At 37.2% G+C, this 25869-nt stretch overlaps 1 protein-coding gene across 9 annotated transcripts in view; it reads right to left on the reverse strand.

The window, feature by feature from the left end:
- Positions 1 to 25869, reverse strand: part of dgo (ankyrin repeat domain containing protein 6 diego) — a 145470-nt gene that overhangs the window by 102445 nt on the left and 17156 nt on the right. For all 9 annotated transcript variants that reach the window (XM_076538349.1, XM_076538345.1, XM_076538338.1 and 6 more), the window contains 2 exons: positions 3915 to 4020; positions 294 to 392 (listed from right to left, as the gene is read on the reverse strand). In XM_076538349.1, the coding sequence (XP_076394464.1) occupies positions 294 to 392; positions 3915 to 4007 (192 nt within the window). In that variant the 5' untranslated portion in view covers positions 4008 to 4020. The remainder of the gene's footprint in view (positions 1 to 293; positions 393 to 3914; positions 4021 to 25869) is intronic.

Consider the following 25869-nt stretch of genomic DNA (forward strand, 5'->3'; position numbering starts at 1 on the left):
TATACTTATTCAAGTTTAATGATTTTCTGCTTCAATTTACTGACACGGCATTTCGTGAAGTATGGATAAATATTGCATATGTATTTTTATAATTTATTAATCTTTTATGGTCAACCGTAAATGCTACTCGTTAACGCTTTAAGACTCAATATTTTTTGTTTGAAAATTAAGAATGAGAAATTGAAATAGTCTTGGAATATTTTAAACATGAAAACTTGTTAAGAAGATATGTAGGGAAGAAGTACTTGATGTTGGGATAAGAGCCGATAAAAATTTTAATTATATTAACTCACGTTATCTGCAGCGTTGACATCGATTTCTCGAAGCAGCAATGTTTCACACACGTCCAGGTGGCCAGCTGCAGCTGCCAATAAAAGAGGACCCCTACCATTCTGCAATATTAACATACCAATTTGAATTGATACTCATTCGCGAAGGTAATAAATATTCATTCAAATGAGTGTTAAAATATGCGTTTTGAACGTTGTTGTAGCTCCTGTTTCAGCATCAGTCAGAAAAGGGAAACACGTGTAACGCGAAAATGCATTTCGACGATAAATTCAACGTACAGTCATTCTACAACGGAATAATTAGCGACGTAATTAATCGATCGTCGTATTTCCGTGTGTAATACACGCGTTTCCCTCGTCGAATTAGCGTGCACGATTCAACGAGGCTAAATTAGCCGAACAAAGAATTCGAGCAACAAAACCTCGACTCTGTTCCACGAATCCTTAACCTGTCTCTACTAATTTTCATACGCATTACGTCCCATAATATATTACGGTAATTTATTTGTATCAAAATAAAAATGACGCATAACAAGAGATTTAAAATTTTAATGTTTCTATTAGTTACCCTCTGTCAACGTAAATATATTATACAACCTGTGTATTACTGTAATCACTGTTAAACCATAAACATCTAATATCGACGACAGTTAATAATTTTAAGATGGGTAGCTAAAAATGTTGAACGACCACTTAACGCGGGCATCCGACTTTTCTTGCCGGATATCGGACACGTATGTTGGAGAAAATTAATAAATGACACGATATATCATTTTGACACGTTGCTAACCTATGCTAGGATTTCCTGCGAGCTTGTGCATCGTAGCCTCGAGCAACAGTACGAACTAACTTGGCCTATTAATGAAGAAGTATATCTTGGGTACTCTGGATACGGAAAAAACGCAATATATCAAGTAACAAATAGTCGCGAATATAAATCAAACGAAGGAAACTTATGGGTAACATCAATTTTATTTGTGTTAAATTGTGATGTACGAATTCTTTCGTTCGCAGACTACTCGTGATTTCTACGTAGTTCACGAAAGCTGCTGTCTGCAACTTTGCATATAATTCTATGATTTTATAAGTTTTTATAATTCCATGATATATACTTCTATTATTTTATGACTTTGTATTTATCAATATATATTTTATGAAGACAAAATTTATTTGGAAAATGTGTTTTATTTGCTGAGAATTTTTATAAGTGGAATATTGAAATCTGCGAGAATAATAAGAATTCTCACGATAGAATATGTTAATGCGGAGAATTTTAATAATAGGATATTACATGTTATAGAAAAATTTGATTTGCTCTCGTCAATGGTTCTGGGGTAAGTGCCAAGAGGTCAAACTTAGTCCTCTTACCAGAAGGCATCCTCGCCTTCCCCACTCCGTGGCCAGATCCTTGAGGAACAATGTCCTATTCATTCCGGCAACGCAACGTCGGGCTGCTTGCCTTTCCCAATTTTCCTCATTCAAACAAATAAGTCTGCAACATCCGATTGCCATGTGACTTCAAGTCACTGGCAATCGTCTGTCGCCCTAGCTGTCCGTTTACAACCATTCACTCGTCCAGACCTCGCACAGTTCATCCCGATCATAAATCGTACGAAAGCAAAATAGCGGCGGGCTAATTGCCTTTGACGACCCTCAAAAATACGTTGGCGCTAACATACAATACTTTGAATTCTCATGACAGAATGTTGTAACAATGTGAATTCCGGTAATAAACTATTCTAATATTGAGAATTTCCATGAAAGACTGTTGCAGTAGTTGGAATTCTCATAAATAGAATACTGCAATAATGTGAATTCTCATAATAGGATACTCCGATAGTGAGAATTTCAATAATAGAATATTACAATAATGAGAATTCTCATAATAGAATAATGTAACAACGTGAATTCCTGTAATAAACTATTCTAATGCTGTAAATTCCCATGAAGGACTATTGCAACTGTTGGAATTTCCATAATAGAATACTGCAATAATGTGAATTCACATAATATAATAATGTAACAACGTGAATTCCTGTAATAAACTATTCTAATACTGTGAATTCCCATGAAGGACTATTGCAACCGTTGGAATTCCCATAATAGAATACTGCAATAATGTGAATTCTCATAATAGAATAATCCAACAGTGAGAATTCCAATAATAGAACATTACAATAGTGAGAATTCTCATAATAGAATAATATAACAATGTGAATTCCTGTAATAGACTATTCTAATATTGAAAATTCCCATGAAAGACTATTGCAACAGTTGGAATTCCCATAATAGAATACTGCAATAATGTGAATTCTCATAATAGAATATTCCAATAATAATAATTTCAATCATAGAATATTCCAACCATAAAAATCTCAATTAAAAAGAATTCTAATAACAAAATATCTCAATAGCATAAATTCCAATAACGTTCCACTAAATAAAAATGAAACAAAAATCCATATCAAGAAAATACGAAAAGAACTAAATTATGATACTATTAATAAGAAAATTTCAATTCTATTAAAAGATCAATTTCTGTTATTTCAATTATTTCGCATAATTATGTGCTACGTTCGGTGGGAATAGATTCTATCTACTTTGCCTACGGCGAACAAAAATAGTATCCGACGATTAATTTCGTCAGTGCAATTAAGGATGAAGTAATTGTAATAAATGCACAGATAATCGACCGTGTTGCCCCGTAGCCGGTAATTCTAACATTTTGACAAATGTTCACCGAACACGCTTATCTCCATTCTCACCGTCGGCGACTGTCACAACGGGGATGCAAATATGTAACCTAATTAATATACCACGTTCGCGACCACCTAATCTCTTTAATCAACCGCACGTTCAATCAATTTGCAACTTCATCAGACTTAATTAAAACTGGAACAAACGCTAATAACTTTGTACGAAAGAATTCACGAATGTCTGTTCACATAATTGGATGTTCTTCCTCTGTTAATTAAATGTTACCGTGGTATTTCGTTTGTTTTGCAGAAATTTCTTTCTGGGATATGCAACATTTATAATCTTGATTTATGAACTCATTCATTTGCGTCTATATGCAATGCTTTTGAACAACACGGTAAAAGCGATAGGTACGAGACAATTTAAATGTAATGAAAATTAGAGACAAGTACATGAATGTGAATGTAAAATGAATCTTATAGAAGAAAGTCTTTTTTGCATACATAAAAAATGTAGAAATTAGATATATTTAAGAACATCATTCTGAATATTATGACGGTGTTAAATTCTTTTGTATAAATGTTACTCAAGAATATGAACGTAACACGTTTGTCATGTGTGAAAATAAAATAAAGTTTGAAAAGAAAATTTTTAAGTAACCGAGATTTTAATCTGTGATATTTATAATGTTTTTAAGAATTTTTGCAAAGAATCATTTACTTATGCATATACATATATGTATGAATACATACACACATATGTATATGAATATTTTACTGTACATATGTAAATATCTATACATCAAAAGAGAAATAATATACTATAAAAAGGTGATGAATAATATGCTATAAAAATGTGACGAATAATATACTATAAAGTATTGAAGAAGAATATACTGTAAATAATATAAAACGGAAATGAAGTCACCTCATCCGGTAATGGTTTAATATCTTCGTCAAGGAGACGCGCAACTCGTGCAACGTCGCCACGTGCGGCCGCCTCGCGCAACTTTTCTGCCATTCCAGCCACGCATCTACAAAAGAAAAGGAAATGTACGGTCATTACAGGAATTCGTTGGAAACTCGGTGCTTTACGTTCTATGATTACAGATTGTTACGTCAGTTAGGTATGCGAATATCTTATTTCCAAATAAAATCACTGTATTCGCCACTCGATTTTATTTTTCCTGACGATTTCAATCATGCAAGCAATAATGCACATTTCTGACGAGAAATCTCATGAATTCTATTGACATACATTGTGTCTAGTTTCAAAATCGGTTGCATTCCATAATTTTACGAAAAATAAAATTCATCACTTCATTGCAACAATTTTTTTTAAATAATTACTTCACCGTAACAATTTTTTTTAAATAAATAAAATATCAAAAGAAATGTTAAGGTACACCTACAACAACTTCTGGTAGTATAAATGAAATATAGTAATAAGTACTCTAAAATACCTCTTTCAATAAATAGTAATTTTTAAACGAAATAATACGAATCTCTAGAAAGATCAGAACAGTAGACACTGAATTATTAAAAGCAATAATGTAAGGATATATGAATTGCTCATAAAAGTAGCGTTTTAATTGCATTATTTCTTTGATCTTTATCGCAGTATCTACAGGTTCACGAATACAGCAATACTTGACGTTTATACGAGACTAATTTGATCAATTTTAATTTTTCACCGAGGCGTTTAAACCCACGAACACTGGTGCACGGTTCACACGAGAAACTTGCAAAAGAATCCAGGTTTCCGGCGGATGTCAACCGGTTAAGTTCACGTATGAAACGGAGCTCGTATGAAAAAGAAGACACTAAAAACAAATATCAGCGAATGGCAGATAATATTCGATAACAACAACAAAAAATGATACTCGCACTTTCTTCCTTGCAATTACGTAATGCAAATGGAACGTTTGGAATCTGGGGGAAAACGGATATCGGTAATGTTTATCGAGAAACAGCAATTCTAATGTGAGAGAGAAATTGAATCGTAATGATATAGTGCGACTTCTGTTTCTGAGATATGGGTTAGTTAAAATGGATTTGAAGATTAAATGACATTTTCTGTTGGGTTATATGATTGTAGTACTTAGTGGGGATTTAGGAATTTAGGGATTTGGGGAGTCGAAAATTTGGGGGTGTGAGAATTTGGGGATCTGAGAATTTGGGGATTTGAGAATTTGGAAGATTAAGAATTTGGGGGATTAAGAATTTGGGAATCTGAGAATTTTAGGGGGATGAAAATTTAGGGGAATCTGAGAATTTGGGGGATTGAGAATTTAGGGGTCTGAGAATTTAGGAGATTGAGAATTTTGGGGATTGAGAATTTGGGGGATTGAGAATTTGGGAGTCTGAGAATTTGGGGGGTTCAGAATTTGGGAGATTGAGAATTTGGGGATATGAGAATTTGGGAATCTGAGAATTTTAGGGGGATGAAAATTTGGGGGGTCTGAGAATTTGGGAATCTGAGAATTTTAGGGGGATGAAAATTTGGGGGGTCTGAGAATTTAGAAGATTGAGAATTTAGGAGATTGAGAATTTGGGGGATTGAAAATTTGAGGAATTGAGAATTTGGGGGTCTGAGAATTTGTGAGATTGAGAATTTGGGAATCTGAAAATTTGGGGGTCTGAGAACTTGAAGATTTGAGAAATTATGGATCTGAGAATTTGCGATATAAAAAATTTGAGAATCCAAAAATTTGAAGATTCAGAAATTTAGAAAGAAGAAATTTGTAATCAAGACAAATAACAAGGCATTAAAATTACCGTCCACAATCCAAAAATTCGAAAATTTGCCAATTAATAACTTCAATACCGGAAGATATTTGTTAAAGAGAATTGAAGTACGTTCAAAGGGTCATTTAATATTCACGCAAGCAAAGAAGTGACTCAGAACCAGAGAGATCATCCTCTGGGACAAGGATTTTTTGTTTTCGATCTTTTTTCAGCTCACGAAGGCATCGCATCCATTGTCTCCGAAACAATGGCACCGTGTATCATTGTTCCCTTTATAGAGGATACGCGTCGTTTTCTTCGTTGTCACTCCCTTTCCGCCCTTGTAATGAAGATCTGGCTGCAGGGATTATGAATGTGATCTCGCGTGTAATATTAATTTGGCCGAAGGTGTGGGCTCCTTTGAACCGTGTCAAGGATGTGCCACTTCGAAGAATCACATGGGAGGGTTTCTATTCATCCGTATAAACTATAATTGCTTCCAGTGAATTATACATTTTCATCGTACCTTCATTATAGATTTCAGGCGCGAGCTATTATTAATCAAATCGGACAATAAATAATGTCTTCGAGTCTTGGAACTTATGAGACCAATTTCAGATATTGTCAATTAATACGATGATTAGTATCTTTCTTTTATGGTATAATTGATCGATCAATTGCAATTACGACGCCTGCTTTATTAATTAAATACTGATTTACATTAGACTTAATAGTAGGTTAGAAAAATTCTAGGGAATATCGACGATAGCGATTCAGTTTTGGAAAAAGGAAGTAATCACATAGAGAGTCAGGAGAATTTGGAGGATGTTGAAGCACACAGACTTGTTTTTCGCCAAAAAATCACGAACAGCGACAGTTCTGTGACTTGGTGCGTTATCATACAACAGAAACCAACTTCCCGGCGCTCGATATTCGGGCCTCACACGAACGATCCTCTTCCACAAATGTTCCATAACACCCAGATAATATTCGCCATTAACATTTTGTTCCTGTGGAACGAATTCCCGAAGTATAATTCCTTTAGAATCGTAAAAGCAAATTAACATTGTCTTCTCTTGGGACTTCTGAAATCACAATTTTTTTGATTTTGGAGAGCCTGGAAATTTCCACGTAGCACTTTGGCGCTTTGTTTGAGGCTCATACTTGAAGAACCAAGTCTCATCACTAGTTACAATTGATTCCAGGAATGCACAGTTTCGTCTGGCTGTTTTGATAAGATCCTCGCAATATTCAACGCGAGCAATTTGTTGTGCTTGCCCGTGATTTTGTGACACGGTAACGAAAGATTCTGTCGCATTAAACGCTATAAGTTTACAATACGTTACACGATTTCAATAATGATTGTTGTGTTTTGTAGAGGAGGTATACTGTTTTCAGATGACATATTGTTTTAATAGATGACTCTAGTAGTTTTCGTTAAATTTAAAAAGTTCCGTCATTTTTCCGACATACTGTGTACATCCACGATTAATATTTATTCCATTAATACAGTATCTCGTTACTTGTTTCACAACTATTAACTGGTATAATCATATTTTATACTAATGTCGTAATATATCACGAGAGCACATTAATTCTTGTGTCTTATTTGTCTAGTCGTAAATAACACGGCAGTTCCGAATTCAAGATTAATGTGCATTAGACAAGCACAAATTGGTGGGAATAAATTTGTCCTATTTGACGAATGAAATAATTATACGAGTCGATTAAAAATATTCATAATATTATAAGATATTAAATCACAACCGAGATTGCATCGATAAGAACGAAACTATTTATTTTCTGTCATATCAGCCAATTTAACAATCTGTTCGTTTGTTTTGTTTTCAGTTATCGGAGATACGTAATATCGCTGAACGAAGTGATCTATTAATTTCTCGCGGTTCGTTCGTCATAAACTAAAATGAAATGTCCCGCGCATACATGTGCGCGCAGGTGCATACAACGGGATATAACGTGAAATTTCCAATGGACGTTGATTAATGATACAAGGTTTCTCGTTAACAAGTCGACTGTGCTAAATGCATTGCCTACTAGTCAAAGGAAATCTCGTTTCGATCAGTCAACCGGCGTTCTTACAATGAAAGTAAATTAAAATCCACGAATGCCTGCATCCGTCGAATTGTCACGCATGTGTGGTCGTAATTAAATTTCTTGCCGGGTACGGCTGCTGCGAATTGTTGATAAGGTGGTTGATCGATTAACTTACGCCGAGAGACATTTGAGGATTCAATTTGGTAACGTGCGATCATTATTAGATACATTTGTATTGCAAATGAATTCGTTTATGAATTGTCAAATTTTAATGTCAGTTTCTAAGTTTCTGTGCTTTTAGGATTTTAGAATTTGGAAGCTTTTAAATTCCTAAATCTTTAAATCCTCAAATTTGTAGATTATTACATCTTTATAAATAATAAATCCCCAAATACTTACTCTCCCAAATCTCTCCCAAATAAATCCTCAAATACTTACTCTCCCAAATTCGTAGGCACCCATATCCAAAACTTTACAAACATCCTAAATTCCAAACTCTGAATTCTAGTGTCGCAAAAACTTGAAATTCCCAAATTTTCAAATTTCGAAGTTCGCAAACTCCCAAATTCCCAAATTCCCAAATTCCCAAATTCCCAAATTCCCAAATTCCCAAATTCCCAAATTCCCAAATTCCCAAATTCCCAAATTTCCAAATTCCTAAAGCCCTAAATCCCTGAATTCTCAAATTCCCAAACTCCCAAACTTCCAAACTCCCACACTCTCAAACTCCCACACTCTCAAACTCCCACACTCTCAAACTCCCAAACTCCCAAACTCCCAAATTCCCAAATTCCCAAATTCCCAAATTTCCAAATTCCCAAATTCCCAAATTCCCGAATGCCCAAATTCCCAAATTCCTAAATACTTAAACTCCCAAACTCCCAAACTCCCAAACTCCCAAATTCCCAAATTCCCAAATTCCCAAATTCACAACTTCCCAAATTCCTAAATTCCTAAATCCCTAAATCCCCGAATTCTCAAATTCCCAAATTCCTAAATTCCCAAATTCCCAAATTCCCAAATTCCTAAATTCTTAAACTCCCAAACTCCCAAACTCCCAAACTCCCAAACTCCCAAACTCTCAAATTCCCAAATTCACAACTTCCCAAATTCCTAAATTCCTAAATTCCTAAATCCCTAAATCCCCGAATTCTCAAATTCCCAAATTCCCAAATTCCCAAATTCCCAAATTCCCAAATTCTTAAATCCCCGAATTCTCAAATTCCCAAATTCCCAAATTCCCAATTCCCTAAATCCCTGAATTCTCGAATTCCTATTTATCATACCGATTCCAATGGTAATCCCTCGTGTCAATGAAACCTACGTTTAATTATTCATTTACGTTCAATTAGAAATTGCGCGGAGGAAAAAGACCGAACAGGTCTGGGTTGCAAGGACATTCGCCCGATCCGGCGGCGATTTAATTATCGCTTACCCATCCTGCGTCATCGTGATCAATGTAGGAGGAACGTCTTTCACCGAAGCAATCACCGTATTCAACAACGCACGTTAATAACTAAAGAACAAAAAGTCGATGATTTAATATGTAGCACCGGTTCTCGAGCACGCTCGATTAGAGTAGAACTAAAAAGTCCTAACCTATTATTATTCATCTTTGTTTACTTGTCTCCCGTAGCTACTTACTTAGTAATTAAAGTATTCTGATACAGTGAACAGAAAAAGTTGTACTTATTAACCCAGTGCTACGTAAGTAGGCTACCTGTAATGAAATAACGCGTAGTTCTTGTGGCTTGTCGAACATGAAAGAACCGCGTGTTTTACTATTAGCAAAAACATTGTTAATCTCTTTTTCTTGTATGTATACTGTTGAATGTTACTGCTTTGGTTATTTACGTGCTAATTAGTAGAATTAAACGGTTATTATCGAATATTTTTATCGATGTACGTTTTTGTGTCGTTAAACGTGTTATTATTTAAAAACGTAAGTAGTTAAGTAAGTATTTTTAACAAATATGACTAATGTTTTTGAAGGGAAATATTGAACGCCGATAATGTATATTTGTACAATAGCAGCGATATAATAAGAGCTTTTTCCTTTCAAATAATTAAAAAAAGAACAATAGAAAATAATCTGCTTCGATAAATTTACATCGCTCCTAATAGACATCGAGGAAGATAAAATCAATTGAAAAATATCTCGGTTGGGTTAAGGGTACTAATTTATATAGTTAGACACGTTTGCGATTTTTACGGCCAAGATTACCGTATATCGCAGCTTGATCAGAAAAGCAACGAGAACGTCGAACAGTAACCACGACGCAGGCAAGAATGCCAGAAGCGAAACTCATCGAACGCAAGCTCGTAAAATACCCCGTTTTTTTTCAATTATACGTCCAAAGGCTTTAATTACCTCGCGTACACGTTCGGTTAATCATGAGAAATTTTCTTTTATCATCCTTGGAATTAAAAATATTTCCATAAAAATTAACTTTTCAAGGATACGTAACTTCTTTTTACTATGTAGAATGTAGAAAATACAGAAGCACATATTCAAATTATCACATATCCCAAGTTCCATATATCCCAATTCCTATATATCCCAATTCCTACGTATTCCAATTTTCACATATCCCAATTTCCACATATTGAAATTTCCACATATGCCAATTCCCACATATCCCAATTTCCACATATTCAAATTTCCACATATGCCAATTCCCACATATCCCAATTTCCACATATTCAAATTTCCACATATGCCAATTCTCACATATGCCAATTCCCACATATCCCAATTTCCACATATTCAAATTTCCACATATGCCAATTCTCACATATGCCAATTCCCACATATCCAAATTTCCACGCATCCAAATTCCCACATATCCCAATTCCCACATATTCAAATTTCCACATGTCTAAATTTCCACTTATCAAAATTTCCACATATCCAAATTCCCACATATATCAATTCCCACATATTCCAATTCCCACATATCCCAATTCTCACATATCCAAATTTCTACGCATCCAAATTCCCACATATCCCAATTCCCACATATTCAAATTTCCACATATGCCAATTCCCACATATCCCAATTTCTAGATATTCAAATTTCCACATATGCCAATTCTCACATATCCCAATTTCCACATATCCAAATTTCCTCGCATCCAAATTCCCACATATCCTAATTCCCACATATTCAAATTTCCACTTATCCAAATGTCCACATATCCAAATTCCCACATATCCCAATTCCCACATATCTCTTTAGAGAGTTCCCAAAGAGTTCCCTACTATAAAATTTCCAGTAAATCCCTAGGAATGTCTAGGTAAATACCTAAAGAAAGTTCTAGGAACACACTAAGAAGAATCTACAGATATTAAATGTGGAACAGAAAATTTTCGCCAGCCATTTTCTCCAGGAAAGTGTACGCTAGCCAGTATACCACATTCTACTTCACAGTTAACTTACAGATTCCTCCACGATCGTCCAGCGTTTCTAAAGAAAGCGTTAAACAATGCAGGTAACTAAACTCGAAGCGTAACCGCGTTCTGCCCTATAAATATTGAATAAATCCACGATCAACGCAGAAGTATCGGAAAAGCTACGGTTTATTAGCGACCGAGGCAAGAAATGGTGAATCGTGACCGCAAACGATCAACCGATGCACCCGTAATCAGAGGTAGTTGCTGGAAAGACAAGATCATAAAGAATGCCCTTCTCATGGCTCGCTTGTCTTTAGGTAATAATTACACGGGGTATCGATCGTGGACGCGCTAAAAATAAAAAGAATTTCCGAACCGATCTCCTGCATCACCTGCTGAAATTTCCAACGTGTATCATTTCTCCATGGAAACTATGTACGATGCTTATTTGCATGCAACCGAGAAATTGAGAATTAATCGATTCCGGATAACGATACTATATATGACGTTGTAAATAACGCATCGTTCGGTTTCTCTTCGAAGTACGTATTTTGTCGGGATTATTACGAATCGGATGTTAAGTACGATTCCATGAACTGGGGATCTTTCGCGATGTTGAACATGTTTTCTGTAGTTATGATTCACAGCATTAACTGAAGACAGTACTGTATTGAATAGGTGAAAATTAGATGTTACGAATTTATGAAGCAGAAATTCATAGGATCTTTCGTTATTTTTTATTTGTGTATAATGGTGCAACTATTTATTGAACAAATATAGTATTCACAGAAATTTTTATTATATTGACAATTAAACTCAAGGTCCATAGACTCCAATATCCCTAGATCTCCATATCTCAGGATATTAATACATCCCCAGATTCCAATATCTCAAGATACCAACATCGCTAAATTCCAATATCTCAGGATATCAACATGTCCTCAATTCCAATATCTCAAGAAAGCAACTTCCCCAGATTCCAACATCTCAGTATACTAACATCCCTAAACTCCAATATCTCGAGCTACTAAAATCCCAAATTTCCAATATCTCAAAATACCAACATCCCTAGACTCTAACATCTGAAGACATCAACATCCTCAAATTGCAATATCCTCAGATCTCAAAATCCCTACCCAACATCTCTAAATTCCCACACCTCTATATCTTTAAACTCATACACCTCCACATTCATGATTCTTTTCAGCCCTACATACATTTGTACCTTTTCATCTCACAAAAGCTACACCAATTTTCTTCCACTAATTTTCCCAATTTTCCTAAGCCTATACTGCACCAACGTTTTCACGGAAACTTAGCAATACTCGATTTCACCTCGCAGTTAAAGTGGTATTCTTAATTACAGACTTACATCACGTACGCACGAGAAATCCCTCCTTTTGCGTGTCCGTACATATCCAACAAGATTTCGGACCGTGTTCGTGGCATCTTTTAATCTGTTTCCACCGAAATGCTTTAGCCACCGATTACCGGTAATCTTTAAACGAGGCTGTTCTAATTAAATGAGCCCATTACCGTCGAACTTCAAATGCAAGAACGCGAAGCGCCACTAGTGAAACTGTACACCGATACTCGATATAAATTGAAATCATATCAGCGACCGTGGTAAATTATGATTTAGATAGTATTGCCGTTTGCAACAGTTCTAATTAATTTGCAGCAACTATGCGCGGCCGTTTAAGCCACGAACTAACCAGTTGGTAGCTGGTATCGCAATAAAGAGAACGCAAACTGAAATTTATCTCGCAAATTTTTTTGTTCTTCGCATTCCTTCTCGAACTCATTAGCAACACTTGTAACCAGACATTTTATTCCATGCGAAATTTTTCGACGCTTCAGTGTCCATATCCGAGCAGTTACCAGACAAGAAATACGAAAATCCGTGTTCGGGATGTAACAAGATTATAATCTATTATAACGAGGAGACCGACACTTTTCACACACCGTACAGTTTGAAATTATACAGCACGTAGAGTTATCGCAATCATCCAGCAAAAAATGTCGCAGACAAATCACCTTCGACACGACCATTAAACGCAAGGAACAAGTTTATCAACAATTTTCTATTCCGATAAAAAATCAAGGCCCTTAAATTATATCATGTATTTTAATCTCTGCAATTATTACCGATATCGAGATGAATTTAACTATCTGTACTTCGATCTTGAGATTCCATATTCAAAAATGACTATTGCCTCTGACCATATATTTCAGATCATTGAAACCGACGATATGCACGTTTCTATACAATTATCATAATGTCATCTCATTCGAATGCTAAAACATAGTTCCTTCGTACATCAACTTAATGTACAGATCAAATAAAAAGAATGAGTAGTGCTTATAAAAAAAAATGTCGACGAGCGAGGAAGTAGCCTACGACTAATTGACTTTGAATAGCTTTCAGTTTCTCAGACGTTGAGTTACCGATCGCTTTCAGTCTACGTAATTCAATTTACCAAACGGTCTTTGAATTTTCAATAATACCCGCGGGTATCCGAAGCACATTTGCATCGCTAATTACCCGGTATAAGAGGAATCGGCGTCGATTAAGGACTTGGTAGGTATTCGTCGTTGGCATCTCGTGTCCTTTCTTGTCCCCGAGCGAAGGCGGCAATGAGAAATCTTTTAATTAGAGATCTCGCGAGATAAGAATGTCTCCCCGCCATCGCGTTATCCGTCTCCCCGGACAGAGACTCGGAACGAAGGACATTCCTTCCGCGATCGCTCGACTAACAGAGGTGACTGGCCAACTGCAAAAACCCACGGGAACAAAGCATTCAATTAAATGTCCGTTCTAGCTCGACTGAGAAATCAACTTGACGCCCGCACGATGACCCGTCGTCGAACCGACAAAAAACATGGACGATGTCGCCATGCGATTTAAGAAACTTTCCAATTGTTTTCTTATGATCCACGCCTTTGACTACCGTGTCACGTGTGCTGGAGTGATGGAATAATTTGCACGACGATTAGTTTGCAGCGCTGGAGAGAGCCATTGTATGTGACAGCGCGTTGCGGTAGGTGGGACGAGGGTTGCTTACGTAGTACAGTGATTCTACGTGTGGTGTATGGGCGAAGACATAACAGATTTTCACATTTTTTAATTCTTGTAATCTTTCTCAATTTTTTATACTTTCGAATTAGCAGATTTTTAAATTTTGAAGTTCCTAAGTTTCCAAACTCCCAATTCCCAAAGTTTCAAATTTCTACGTTCCCAAATATTAAACTTCCTCAATTTCCTTATTCTCAAACTTCCACTCCTATGACTCTTAAATTTCCATATTTCTGAAACCTACCCATGCCCATGTTATACCGACAGAGTAACGCAAAATGCATTAACTCACCAGAATCAACAATCCCAGCTACCCCAACGTCGTCCACATCCATCTCGTTAAACAAACAAACCTCCACATCCTTAATAATTTCATAACTTACAGATTCTCGCGCAGTCGCAATGTCTACATTAAAAAGATTGATGCGAAACGTTCCACGATAGACCGCGATATAATTTCGATTGTTCTTCTCTGCAGGCTATCCGACATGATCGGAAACCGGTTCTACTAGCTGTCATCCTTAAGAAAAAGGACTCTCGGTTCGCTATTGTAGCTAAAAGAAACAACGTAGAAGAAGCTGGAGATAATCACAATATTTATTTACGAGCAGAACGTTCGATATCGTTGAACGCATTTAAATGTTCCTCGTAAAAACTTCCGGATTGGGACAACATCGGATGAAAACACTTATCGTCGAGCAAACAACGTGACTCCACGACTCCGTTTTATTTGAAACGAAACAAAAAGCGTCTGTCCGCGAATCCCTTTAAAAGCTTCGTTTCACGATGTTCGTGAAGGAAAAAGATCGGGTTAACTTAACTTCACGGTCGAAAAGTAGAATCACGAACGGAAATTCGTGACCAATCCATTTTGTTCGTAGCCGTCTAAGCAACGTTCGCGTTCGGAGAAAGATGAAGAAATGAGCTTGACGCGTTTTTACGGAATCGGACAGCCACGCTGTTTATTTGCCTTAAACGGCCGCTGTTGGCAAAAGCAACCGTGACGGAATTTCAAGCGAGGGAAAGTAAAACGTTCGAAGTGGACGGAGCGAGCGTAGGATACGCCTAACGATGTTTTACCGGGAACCGGTGTCCCGCTCTAATGAGGTATTCAGTCAAAACCGATCCACGAGACCAGATACGATGCCCTGCCATTTCGAATGCATTCTCCGATACCATTTGTAACGTATTTGCATCGAGTACCTTCACTCTTCGTTTCTTTCCGTCATATTAAATCTCTTTAACAAAATATAACAATATTACGTTAAAAACCGTTGAATATTGAGTCGTCACACCCGAAGCACCCAGCTGTACTTTCCCTAGCCCTATTCGGAATCAACAGGTGAACACGGAACGAGGTCGTGCGACGAGACTTGTAAACCCTCGTGAAACTCCTCGGGATTTATAGCGAGGCGAAGCTCGCTTCTGTCGCAGGGTTAAACGGAAAATAGAGTCAACGAGATACGAATGAGATAACGCACAGAGAATGACTGACGTGCTCGAGCAAGATTACGTCCTGACTTTAAAAGGACGACGCACCCCGTCCGGTAGCGGTGCTCACCTATCGATTACGTGACACGGTCACGCTCGTGAACGTCGAATTTGAATACAAGCGAGACGCTTCAATGGAACGCTCTCCCTCGCTACCTGAATTATTTCCGATCCTCGAGGACTTTATTGAGTTCGCGTTTATTCCACGCGAGCTACGTTTACAACGCTGTTGTTCCGCCACGAAATTTATATCGGTGCTGTTTAACTTCTTGATGACTCTCGATAGCAAGCTATTTTAATGCCGTCGTTGAAATCAAAGTTGATATTTGAGTATAGTGGATCTAGGAAACAAGGTATTACAGGGTATGGACCCTAAACTCTTGTCCTATGATTTATTTGCCAAGTCAGTTAGAATCATAGCTACAATATTAAAACAGACAATTAAAGTTGAAATGTTATGTCAGTTTGGTATTATGCAGTCTACTAGGAAAATTTACTTGAACTCCAAATTGGGAAGTATTAAACTTTTGAGTAAAATCACAACAACAGGTGCGTCACAAGTCAGACTCGTCAAAAGAATACAAAGGGTTAAATATATACTGGTGACACTCCTTCTATAGCTCCTACTTAATGAACACCAAAGTTGCACATGACCGTATTTAAAACAATTTCTGGGAAAGATGCTGAAAATATTCTGATTGAGGTATTATTTAACAACATTAGCGAATTACAGGCAAGCCTGTTACCAGCACGATACGTCAGAGTTGCCTCATGAGGCAAACATATTATTCGCCGTATACGCGAGTAATAATTAATAAAGACCTCGATATCTGGTAGCGTGGCATTAAGTCGTTAGATCCGGTGAAATCGATTGGAAATACTTGCGACGGCAATTTTGTTGAGCCGGTGCCGATAACACCAATACGAAACAACGGAGGAACGATCGTATTGCAGCTCGTTGGCGAACCACCATGATCTGTGGTTTCAGATCATCGATATCGTGGTTAAAATAAATAGAGCGAAATCCTCGCGTTGATCCTATGCAGGACACCGTGCAACCTACGACAATATCGATTAAGAGAGCTATCCTGGCGGTGTTTCGTTCTTGGCTACGTCACGTCGATTGGCAACGTATCATTACGGTACGTCGTTTTAAGTATTCCTTCGGGTTTACAGCACGCCGAGCAATAAAATCGACGATGTTCGCTACGTTGTTAATAATTATTGCCCGTTTAGAGATACGACAGGACGCAATTAATCCTTTCATTATGGTATTACCTGCGCGAGAATGGTATTCTCTTTGCGATACTTTTTTCAAGGGAATTGAAATCTATCGCGTCGTGGATATTGTTGGACTTTTGCGACAAATTTTGTGATTTTATAACGTGATATTTTAACTCATTACATCTTTCTGCATTTTCAAGCTATGGATTTAAAGGTTTTTGTATTTTCGTTCTTATGTTTTTAGATCTCTACATTTTTATTTTTCTATTTCTTCTATTACTTCTCAATTTCAAATCTCAAAACCCTTAACGCATTAAAAAATATTTAAAATTGATTTCTACTGGCAGTACACTGAAAAATATGAATAAAATAAAGAGAACGCGATGGAAATTCGAGTAAGGAGCGCGCATATCGCGGATTATATTCGCGATCGATCGCAACATCGGATATCGATACGGAATGTTAGCTCGTCTCGTAAGTCGATTCCTAACGAGTACAAAGCGGCGTATCGTCGACTCTAATTCTACACGCACTATTGTATGCCAATTGTACAACGTCGAGAACGATGAGACTGCAAGGGGTATACAGAAGATAACAAGTGGCGATACGTGGCCAGAGACACGGACGGAAAAGAAAAAGGACCAGGTACAGAATTCACGGAGGATCACTGGAGACGTGAGACCGGTATCGAACTTATTGTTCCAGGACAGTATTGTCTTGGGACTTCGTTAAAATTACGAGACAGTGTGGAAGATAGGTTATCAATCCTTCGATGCCTGCTACAATGTTTATTCCGACTAGTTCCACTATCGAAGACTCCATGTTTATTCCAACTAGTTTCGCTATCGAGAACTCGGTGTTTATTTCAGGTAGTTTCACAAACTCAATTATTTCAACTAAATTCTCTGAATTTTCTAAACAGAATTTATTTAAAACTACAAATTTATTCGGATTAATATTCACTTTTTGAATGAACATTAATCGTGGAAGAACCTGTGAGAAATCGAAATCATTTGGAATAAAGAACAGTAGCACTTAAATCAAAAGCACTTAATTTAGATAAATTAGACAAGAATTAGTTTACTAGTTTACCAGTTTAATTTGTCTCCTCCCTCTCTCAATTTGTCACCATGTACCTTTTGTTTAAAACATTCTGTTGTATCAATATCTTCAAAAATATTTTAGTAACCCTAACTTGTATCAATATCTCATCTGACAACACGTTTAATTACCTTTGCGACTGTAAATTTCGAACGTATTTTTCTTCCTGCAAATTAGAAGAACGACGATTTGCGATTGATCGCGTGGTTAAGAGATAAAACAAGGCACAATGAATATTATCGTAATAGTCGCATCTTTGAGTCGGTCCTTCGTGAAAATCCATTGTGCTACGATGACTGGTGAGAATGCTTGATCGCATTATCTACACCCACCGACGAACACACGGAGGCGTCTAATTAGCTGACTAATTTATCTTTACGCTCATCACTCTGTCTAACGAGTCCATTTGTCCCCACATTTTTAAGTCTTTAATTTAGATAACTTTCTTCTTTCATTTCCGTGATTAAGAAGCAGACAATTGTCACAATTCTTACTGCTTATTTAATACGATTTAATTATCACTATTTACATGCAGAAAGAATTTCTGTTACATCACAGAGCTGATTTAGTTAAGTTACCACTACGAATTTGAAAGTAAATATATTTTTATTAAAATTTGCTTTTATTATAAAAAAGTGGTTGCAGTACATTTTACAATAGTTTTTGATCTTTTGTGCACAGAAATTATCGAGATAAAAATAGTTAATAGCAAAGTTCGATTGTATACGCTTCCTTTTCAAATGTCACTCGACATCTCGTACATTTCTCCTTGTATATTTTCATCCCCGTTGCGGCAAATCTGATTGCAAGCTGAATAACGAACCTAGCAAGAACATCCTCTAAGCTGATCTTTTGATGTCATCTTACTACTTCTTACGTTTCATGACTCGCGAAGATCCTAGTATCGATGCCACGTATTGTTAACTATGGCGGACCTCGAAACAGGTCATCACAACTGGCAGGATGCTCGTTTACATCGTGATTCCTGCACAATTGTACATACACCACTAAATCCCTAAACTCCTACTCTCCACTCGACTCTTTCAAGAGTCTAACTAGGGATTTTGTAAGCTATACTCAGATTTTATTATTCCTAGAAGCATTGAAATTTTGTATTTAACCATCTTCATTATAATTAGTATCAAAAGCTCCGTTTTTATGCATTTGTAACGTGTGTCACGAGTCAAACTATTGTAAACCAAGAGGTCCAAAATAAATCAAAGATATAATTAAGAATTTTCCATAAGCAGTAATTACCGTTTCTCTTCCCTTTCTTGTTGCCTTAAAAGAGTGACGTTGATCCAGCAATAAATTTCAGGAAACATAGATTTATACAAAATTAAGTGGAGAAGGCAAATAAAAAACGCGTGAAACGTGCACCGTGGATAATTTTATCGCCCACAAAGCCGCATTGTCTTCAAGTGCCATTAAAAGACGAAGGAACGCGCACGAGCAGCCCTAATCATACATCAAAGAACGATCCTGATGAAGAATCTGAGCGGCGCCCAACTCCTATAATCTCCGGCTCACGGGAGGATAAATTGTACACCGACGATGAATTGACGGTGATCGATGTCCTGCATCGACCGGGATCATCGACGAGGGGAAAAACAAAATGAAAAATTACAATCCTATCCACGCGAACAAGAAAAATCCGTATACCTACTACTTGTATGGTATTTATTTAAACGAGAGGTAACACGACTCCTGGAACTATGAGACGAAAACTGTTGCTACCGTCGATGCAAAGAAGACTTCTTTATTATTAAACTATTTTCAAATATTATTAATATATTATTGCTTTATGGATACTTTTTATGTTCTTTGGATTAGACAATTAGAGTGATATGTGGAATTGTTAGATTTTTAATTTGGAAATTTGGAAACTTGAGATTTTGAAGTGGAGATTTGCGGATCTCCAGATTTTGTGAAACTTTTATGTTCCAAAATTCTTATGTCCAAAAATTTCTACGTGCTAGAATCCCTACATCCCAAAATTCTTACGTTCTAAAATCTCTACATTTCAAATTTCTTACATCTCAAAATTCATACGTTCCAAAATTTGTACATCCCAAAATTCCTACATCTCCAAATCCCTACGCTCCAAACCTCCTACGTCCCAAAATTCCTACATCCCCAAACCTCCTATGTCCCAAAATTCCTACATCCCCAAATCCTTACGTCCTACAGCCCTTCGCTCTAAAATCCCAAATGTCCTACGTTCCAATCTCCACACCCCAAAATTTCAACCTCCCAAAATTCCTATCTTCCAAAACCCCAAAATCTCAAAGTTCCAAACTCGTAAACTCCCAAACATCCAAAATCCCTACATCTCAACCACCTCCAAAGCAAACGAAAGTACACATAACATCACTCAAGCGTTGCGGTATAAAGTGAGAGACAAGCATTTTATTCGATCGTCAACTAATCGTAAGATTTTTTTTCTCGCGGCATAAATTCGAATTTTTCTGAAGAAGGCACAGCAATCTGGCCTCGGTGCCGTTAATCCCGACGGACAGTTTAATTGCGCCTCCTATGGGAGTGGTTCATCGGGACGACCGTATATGGGAGCACGTCGCAAACACTCGGCTGGCACACGTGTGCCGGGCAAAATATATTGATAGCTGCGTTATCACGTGTACCGGCATGCAGGGAACAAAAGCAACAAACGGTACGAACAGAATCTCGCGTTCCCTTTCTCCCTCGTGAGAATGGGATCTGGAGTTCCTGGAACCGAGCTGCACGACACGAACACGACCTGGCTGACATTAAATGTTAAGGTTTAGTGCTAATGGAAACACTTTGCTTTCGAAAGATGTTTGGAGAGCGTTTAAACGGCAACGAGTCTCGCACGAACGCACCTGGGACGAGGGATGAGAAAGAATTTCGCCAGGAATTGCTGATTGTACATGTGTCAAGCAACCGTGAACCAATTATCAGCTTGTTTTCGCATCGCTGCTGATGCTTTTTTTTATTTCCGGCGTTAGACGCTCGGACTAAGATGGCGTGGGCGCACCAATAATAAAATGTCTCACGAGGCGGGATTTTTAATTCGTTTTTTTAAATTTATGATTGGGGGCTGTTTTATCTTATTTCTGTTTGTAGGAACACGTTTGTATTGTATTCAGAGGTATTCTTAAGTTCATTGATTCTTGTAGATTTTCAATTTTTATAATTTTGTCATTCAGGGTATTTAAGTGTTCATTGGTTAAGGGACGATAAGTCAATAACGACACGCATAGAAATATAAAACACAGTGGTAGATTTTTATGAAACCGTGTAAAATATGATACAGAACATTTCTTATAAATCTGCCTTATAATAACCGTACATTTCTAATTACAGTATTTGCAACATGCAATAAAAATCTATGAGTCGTAGCATTATTGCAGTCTAGTTTGATTACTGAATTTCCTATTTGCTTTAACGTTATCATATTAACGGTATATCAAGTTATCGATAGAACCTTGACAACCTCAAACCTCTTAAAAAGAACCATTCAAAAGCTAACAAGCAATGTACAGTACAACCAATAAAGTGATATTTTTTCGTCATATAGACATCGTTGAATCTCACAATCTCCAACGTTGTTATCAAGATTTTTCCCCGGCGCGAAAGAAAATTACCAATCTCCCCCTCGTTTAGTGGTTAATTGGGAAAATGATTTTATCCAAAGTGCATCGTAGGCAGGAAGAATCCAATGTCGGTTCACTATGGTCGAAAGAAATAGCGGACAATTATCTACTCATCCCTTTCACTGGCTCGGGAATGAAACACGCCGGTCCACTCGGCAACGCATTCCTCCGCATTCCTGCAGTTACCATTGCAACAGTTTGCAAGAATCGCCGATTCTCGTAATGGCCACTGGCTCATGCTAACCCAAGGGATTAAACAGGCGAATAACGAACGATTCCGATCATAAAAACAGCAAGCGATGCTTGTTAATGCGCGGACAACGGTTCTATTATTTATATCGCGTATATTATGCGCGTGTGTAATCTTACTATAAAACGGATGACACTCGCCTCGAAACGTCTAACTTTTATTCACAAGGATCACGTGAACAATTTTCGATAAAACGTTGAAGAGTCTTTCTTTCATTTTATGCTAATTTTATGACCTCAGGGTTATTAGCCATTTAAGGAGACCATTATTTTATATTCAATAATATTTAGCAATTTTAAGCAGTTATGGAACAATTATGTTAGTTATTACCTAACTTCCAAAATTCGGAATTCTGAAATAAGTTTAAAAAAAGAACTTATCCAACATGAATTACCCTATACATAAAAGATACATCTATTAATTCTAAGTGAAACCGAATAATCAGCAAACTAATGAGAAGTATTATCATTTAAAACACTGTTACTTTAGAATGCTAATGACTCGACGAGCACAATTTACTAAATCTTATCACCCAGCATCTAACCCGCATGTCCGATATCTCTTAATGGAACAACCATTAAATGAAACATTCGCTTTTTAAAGTAAAATTGCTTGTCGCTATCGAACGAAAGTTGCTGAGCGGTTTGTCAAGCAATTTAAACGGCGATATTTCGATTGATCTTCAAAGCTAACACGTTTAGCGGCGAGTATATTACAACCGTATCCCGTTCGGTGGGTTAAAAGATCCACAATTAATCTCTTCGGCGACCTAAACGCATCGTTTTCTAAATAACCTGGTAAACGATGGAATACATCAGCCACCTCGATAAATTCAATTAAACCGTCCGACGTTATCGCCCCTCTATAAGTTAACGGATTGCCACTGGCACATGTTAACAACCCTAACGATTAACAGATTCACGAGTTTAATTTTGTATCGTGTTTCGATAATACGTACATATCGCTGCACGCAACACTGTATCGATTAAAGTGGACGAATGAGAAAGATTATACCCACCGATCGAGACCGGTATTAATTTTTACGATCGGGGGTTTATGAGACGCAAGTGGGTAGATAATTTTGCAAATTTGTTATCTGAAATTTGTATGTTCATATTTTTTTTAGTTTGAAATTTTTTATGTGTTTATATTTGCAAATTTGTTATCTGAAATTTGTATGTCTTTCAATTTGTAAAATTGGAATATGAAATTTGTAATTCCTTACTATGAAATTTGCATGTATTTACTTCTACAAATTTGTAATTTATCACATTACCAAATATGTCAATTGGAAATTTTTAATTTTCCAATTCTAAATTGCTAAAGATCCAAATACTCAAATACTCGGAAACTTAAAAACTCCAAATGATACTCGTTTAAAATGATAAATAAAAATAAGGTAATTAATGATACTACGAACGAGGGTCGATCATTAGCAGTAGCAGTAGAAAAAAGTTCTCGGAGACGTTTCGGTGAATTATTTGGTCGAGTATCTGATCGACGGGAACAAGTGTTACGGAGGAAGACGTGACTGTGACAGCTAAAGGATAAAAAAGCAACAGCCACGCTTCCCTGCCTCGTGACGAATTTCTTGATTCCCGTGGCAAATTCTGTAAGCTTCCCTTCAATTATTTTTATTCATCATAATTATCGCCACCTAATCGATCCGTTCAAAGGTGTCTACCAACAGGACCATCACTGTTACATACGCATCACTGCGATGTACTTTTTCCTTAGGTGAAAAACAGTATCGCCGAGAACCTTCCATTCACCTGTCCTTCATTTTGCGGAATTAAATTTGAGATCGTTAAGATTTTTTAATTTGTGGATTTTCGAATTTCCATGTCTTTTGATTTTTTAATTTCTAAATTTCTATAGACGCAATTTTTCAAATTCTGAAATTTACAAATACAAAAATTCATCAATCTTTCGAATTTTCAAATCCCTCAAATTCTTATAGTTTGAAATAAAATACCTGAGGTTTTCGAATTTCCTGAAATCTCAAATTTCTAAATTGTAAAATTCTTCAAATATCTAAATTTCCTAATTCTAAATTTGTCCCAAAAGTTCTAAATTTCAAAGTGCACTAGAAACTGACGAACCAAGAATAAACGTGTCCTCCGCAGCGTCGCCATTTTCTCCCGACAAGTCTATCATCCGTATCCACGTGGATCTCCGAGCCGTGTCTACTAAATAACAGAATACAAATTGTCCGTTCCACTCGAGTACAATGATAACGTCACGTAGACTATAAAACACCGCGAAAGATCATAAACTCAGGCGCAATCTTTATAAAGTGCTTTTAATTCACGATCGCGAGCTAAACGCGCCGTAGAAGCGTAGAAACTAGTCGAGTAGCTCATAAACCCTTCACGATCGTTACGAGATTAAGACATTAATTTTCCTGGTAAAAATCGAGCGAAGAAATCTCGACGGATCTCGGTCGAAAGTTGGCCATTAACGCGTCCATGGAACAAAACGACTCGCCTGTGAATTTATCGCTCGGCAAATGCAAAATCGCCGACGTGCCTCGTCGCGACGAAACGTTTGCATAGAACGATGACACGTGGGCGTGAGTGAGAAATGCGTAAATTTACATCGACAGCAAGGTGTACTAGGCACAACATGCACGCGTGATCGTCGGTACAAGATGTACAAAGCGTGCTGTTAACGTGTACGGAGAATTGTACTCGTGTGGCACTTTCGAACGCGAGCCATGCGACATAACGTATTACACGGAACAGCGGTTATCTCGTTCTTTACTGCCGGCAACATTAAGATATTTTATCATCGCGATGTGCTAATGTGCTTTCCCTCAAAACAAGCCGCGACTCGCCTACGATTCGGGATTAACTGTACTAAAGTTTCGTACTTCGACTTGATTTATCTATTTTACTATTTTTCTATTCCATACCATTTTACTTATATCACTACTCCATTATTCAGGGCAAGTGTTCCCTTACGAGTCTCCTAATGTCGACCAAAAGAATTATACCTGAGCAAAGAATACCAAACCTAAAAAGGATCTAAAAATGTTAACTAAGGTTCGCGAAAAGAAATAGAATGTGTACGAAATTCAAAAAGGAACATGTTACGAAATAGAGAGAGCAATTGTATTTCGAAAGAGTTGTATCGTCTTATTTGGTGTCCGCTAAAAGAGGGTGCAGTCCCGTATTAAAAGTTTAACCTTCTCACAAGATAATGAAACGAAATGAAGGAGTTAAGTAAAAGATCCTAAACGGAAATGCGAATGATCCGTGACGAGCATTCGACCCTAGCAGTCTCTCAATTACTGAAATTGACGCTGTAGCGAGCGCGTTAACTAGTCTGTTGTTCGCGTTGCGTCATCGTGCCGTAACAGTCATTGAACACCCTAATATGCCTGCATCGGGTTACGGGGCGTCATTAACAGTTTTTCTAACGGTACTTTGGCGTATTATAAGATCGTGAGATAACGTGGGGTCGGCAACGAACATTTTTCTGAATCTAACGATGCAAACCCATGGTAGCTGGCCACAATAACCGCATCCTAGTATGCTCCGCTTCCTTGTTTGCCACGTTACGTTCTGCATGCAAGAAGATCCTGCAACAATGGCCGCCACGAACCTCGATGTCCGTATAACCACAAACCCTCTTCTCGCGACCAATTACGAATAATGAGAGTAAATCGCGCTGTGTAATCGTTTCGCTCGAACCAAACGCTCAACCTGGATAGCGCAACTTTAACCAATTTTACCATTTGCATCGATCCTTGGGAACCTTGGACGATAAACTGTTTGCACTCTTAATATTTATCGATACTGCATTTATCAGACATGTTCAATATTTTTGTCACACATTTTCGGACAACTGATACGGAATTGATAGAAAACTAGTACAGTTATTTTGTTAACTAGTCGCTCCTAGTGTGGGAAAATGGACGCTGACCCG

The sequence above is a fragment of the Megachile rotundata genome, chromosome 1 (assembly GCF_050947335.1).
Source record: "Megachile rotundata isolate GNS110a chromosome 1, iyMegRotu1, whole genome shotgun sequence".
NCBI lineage: Eukaryota > Metazoa > Arthropoda > Insecta > Hymenoptera > Megachilidae > Megachile > Megachile rotundata.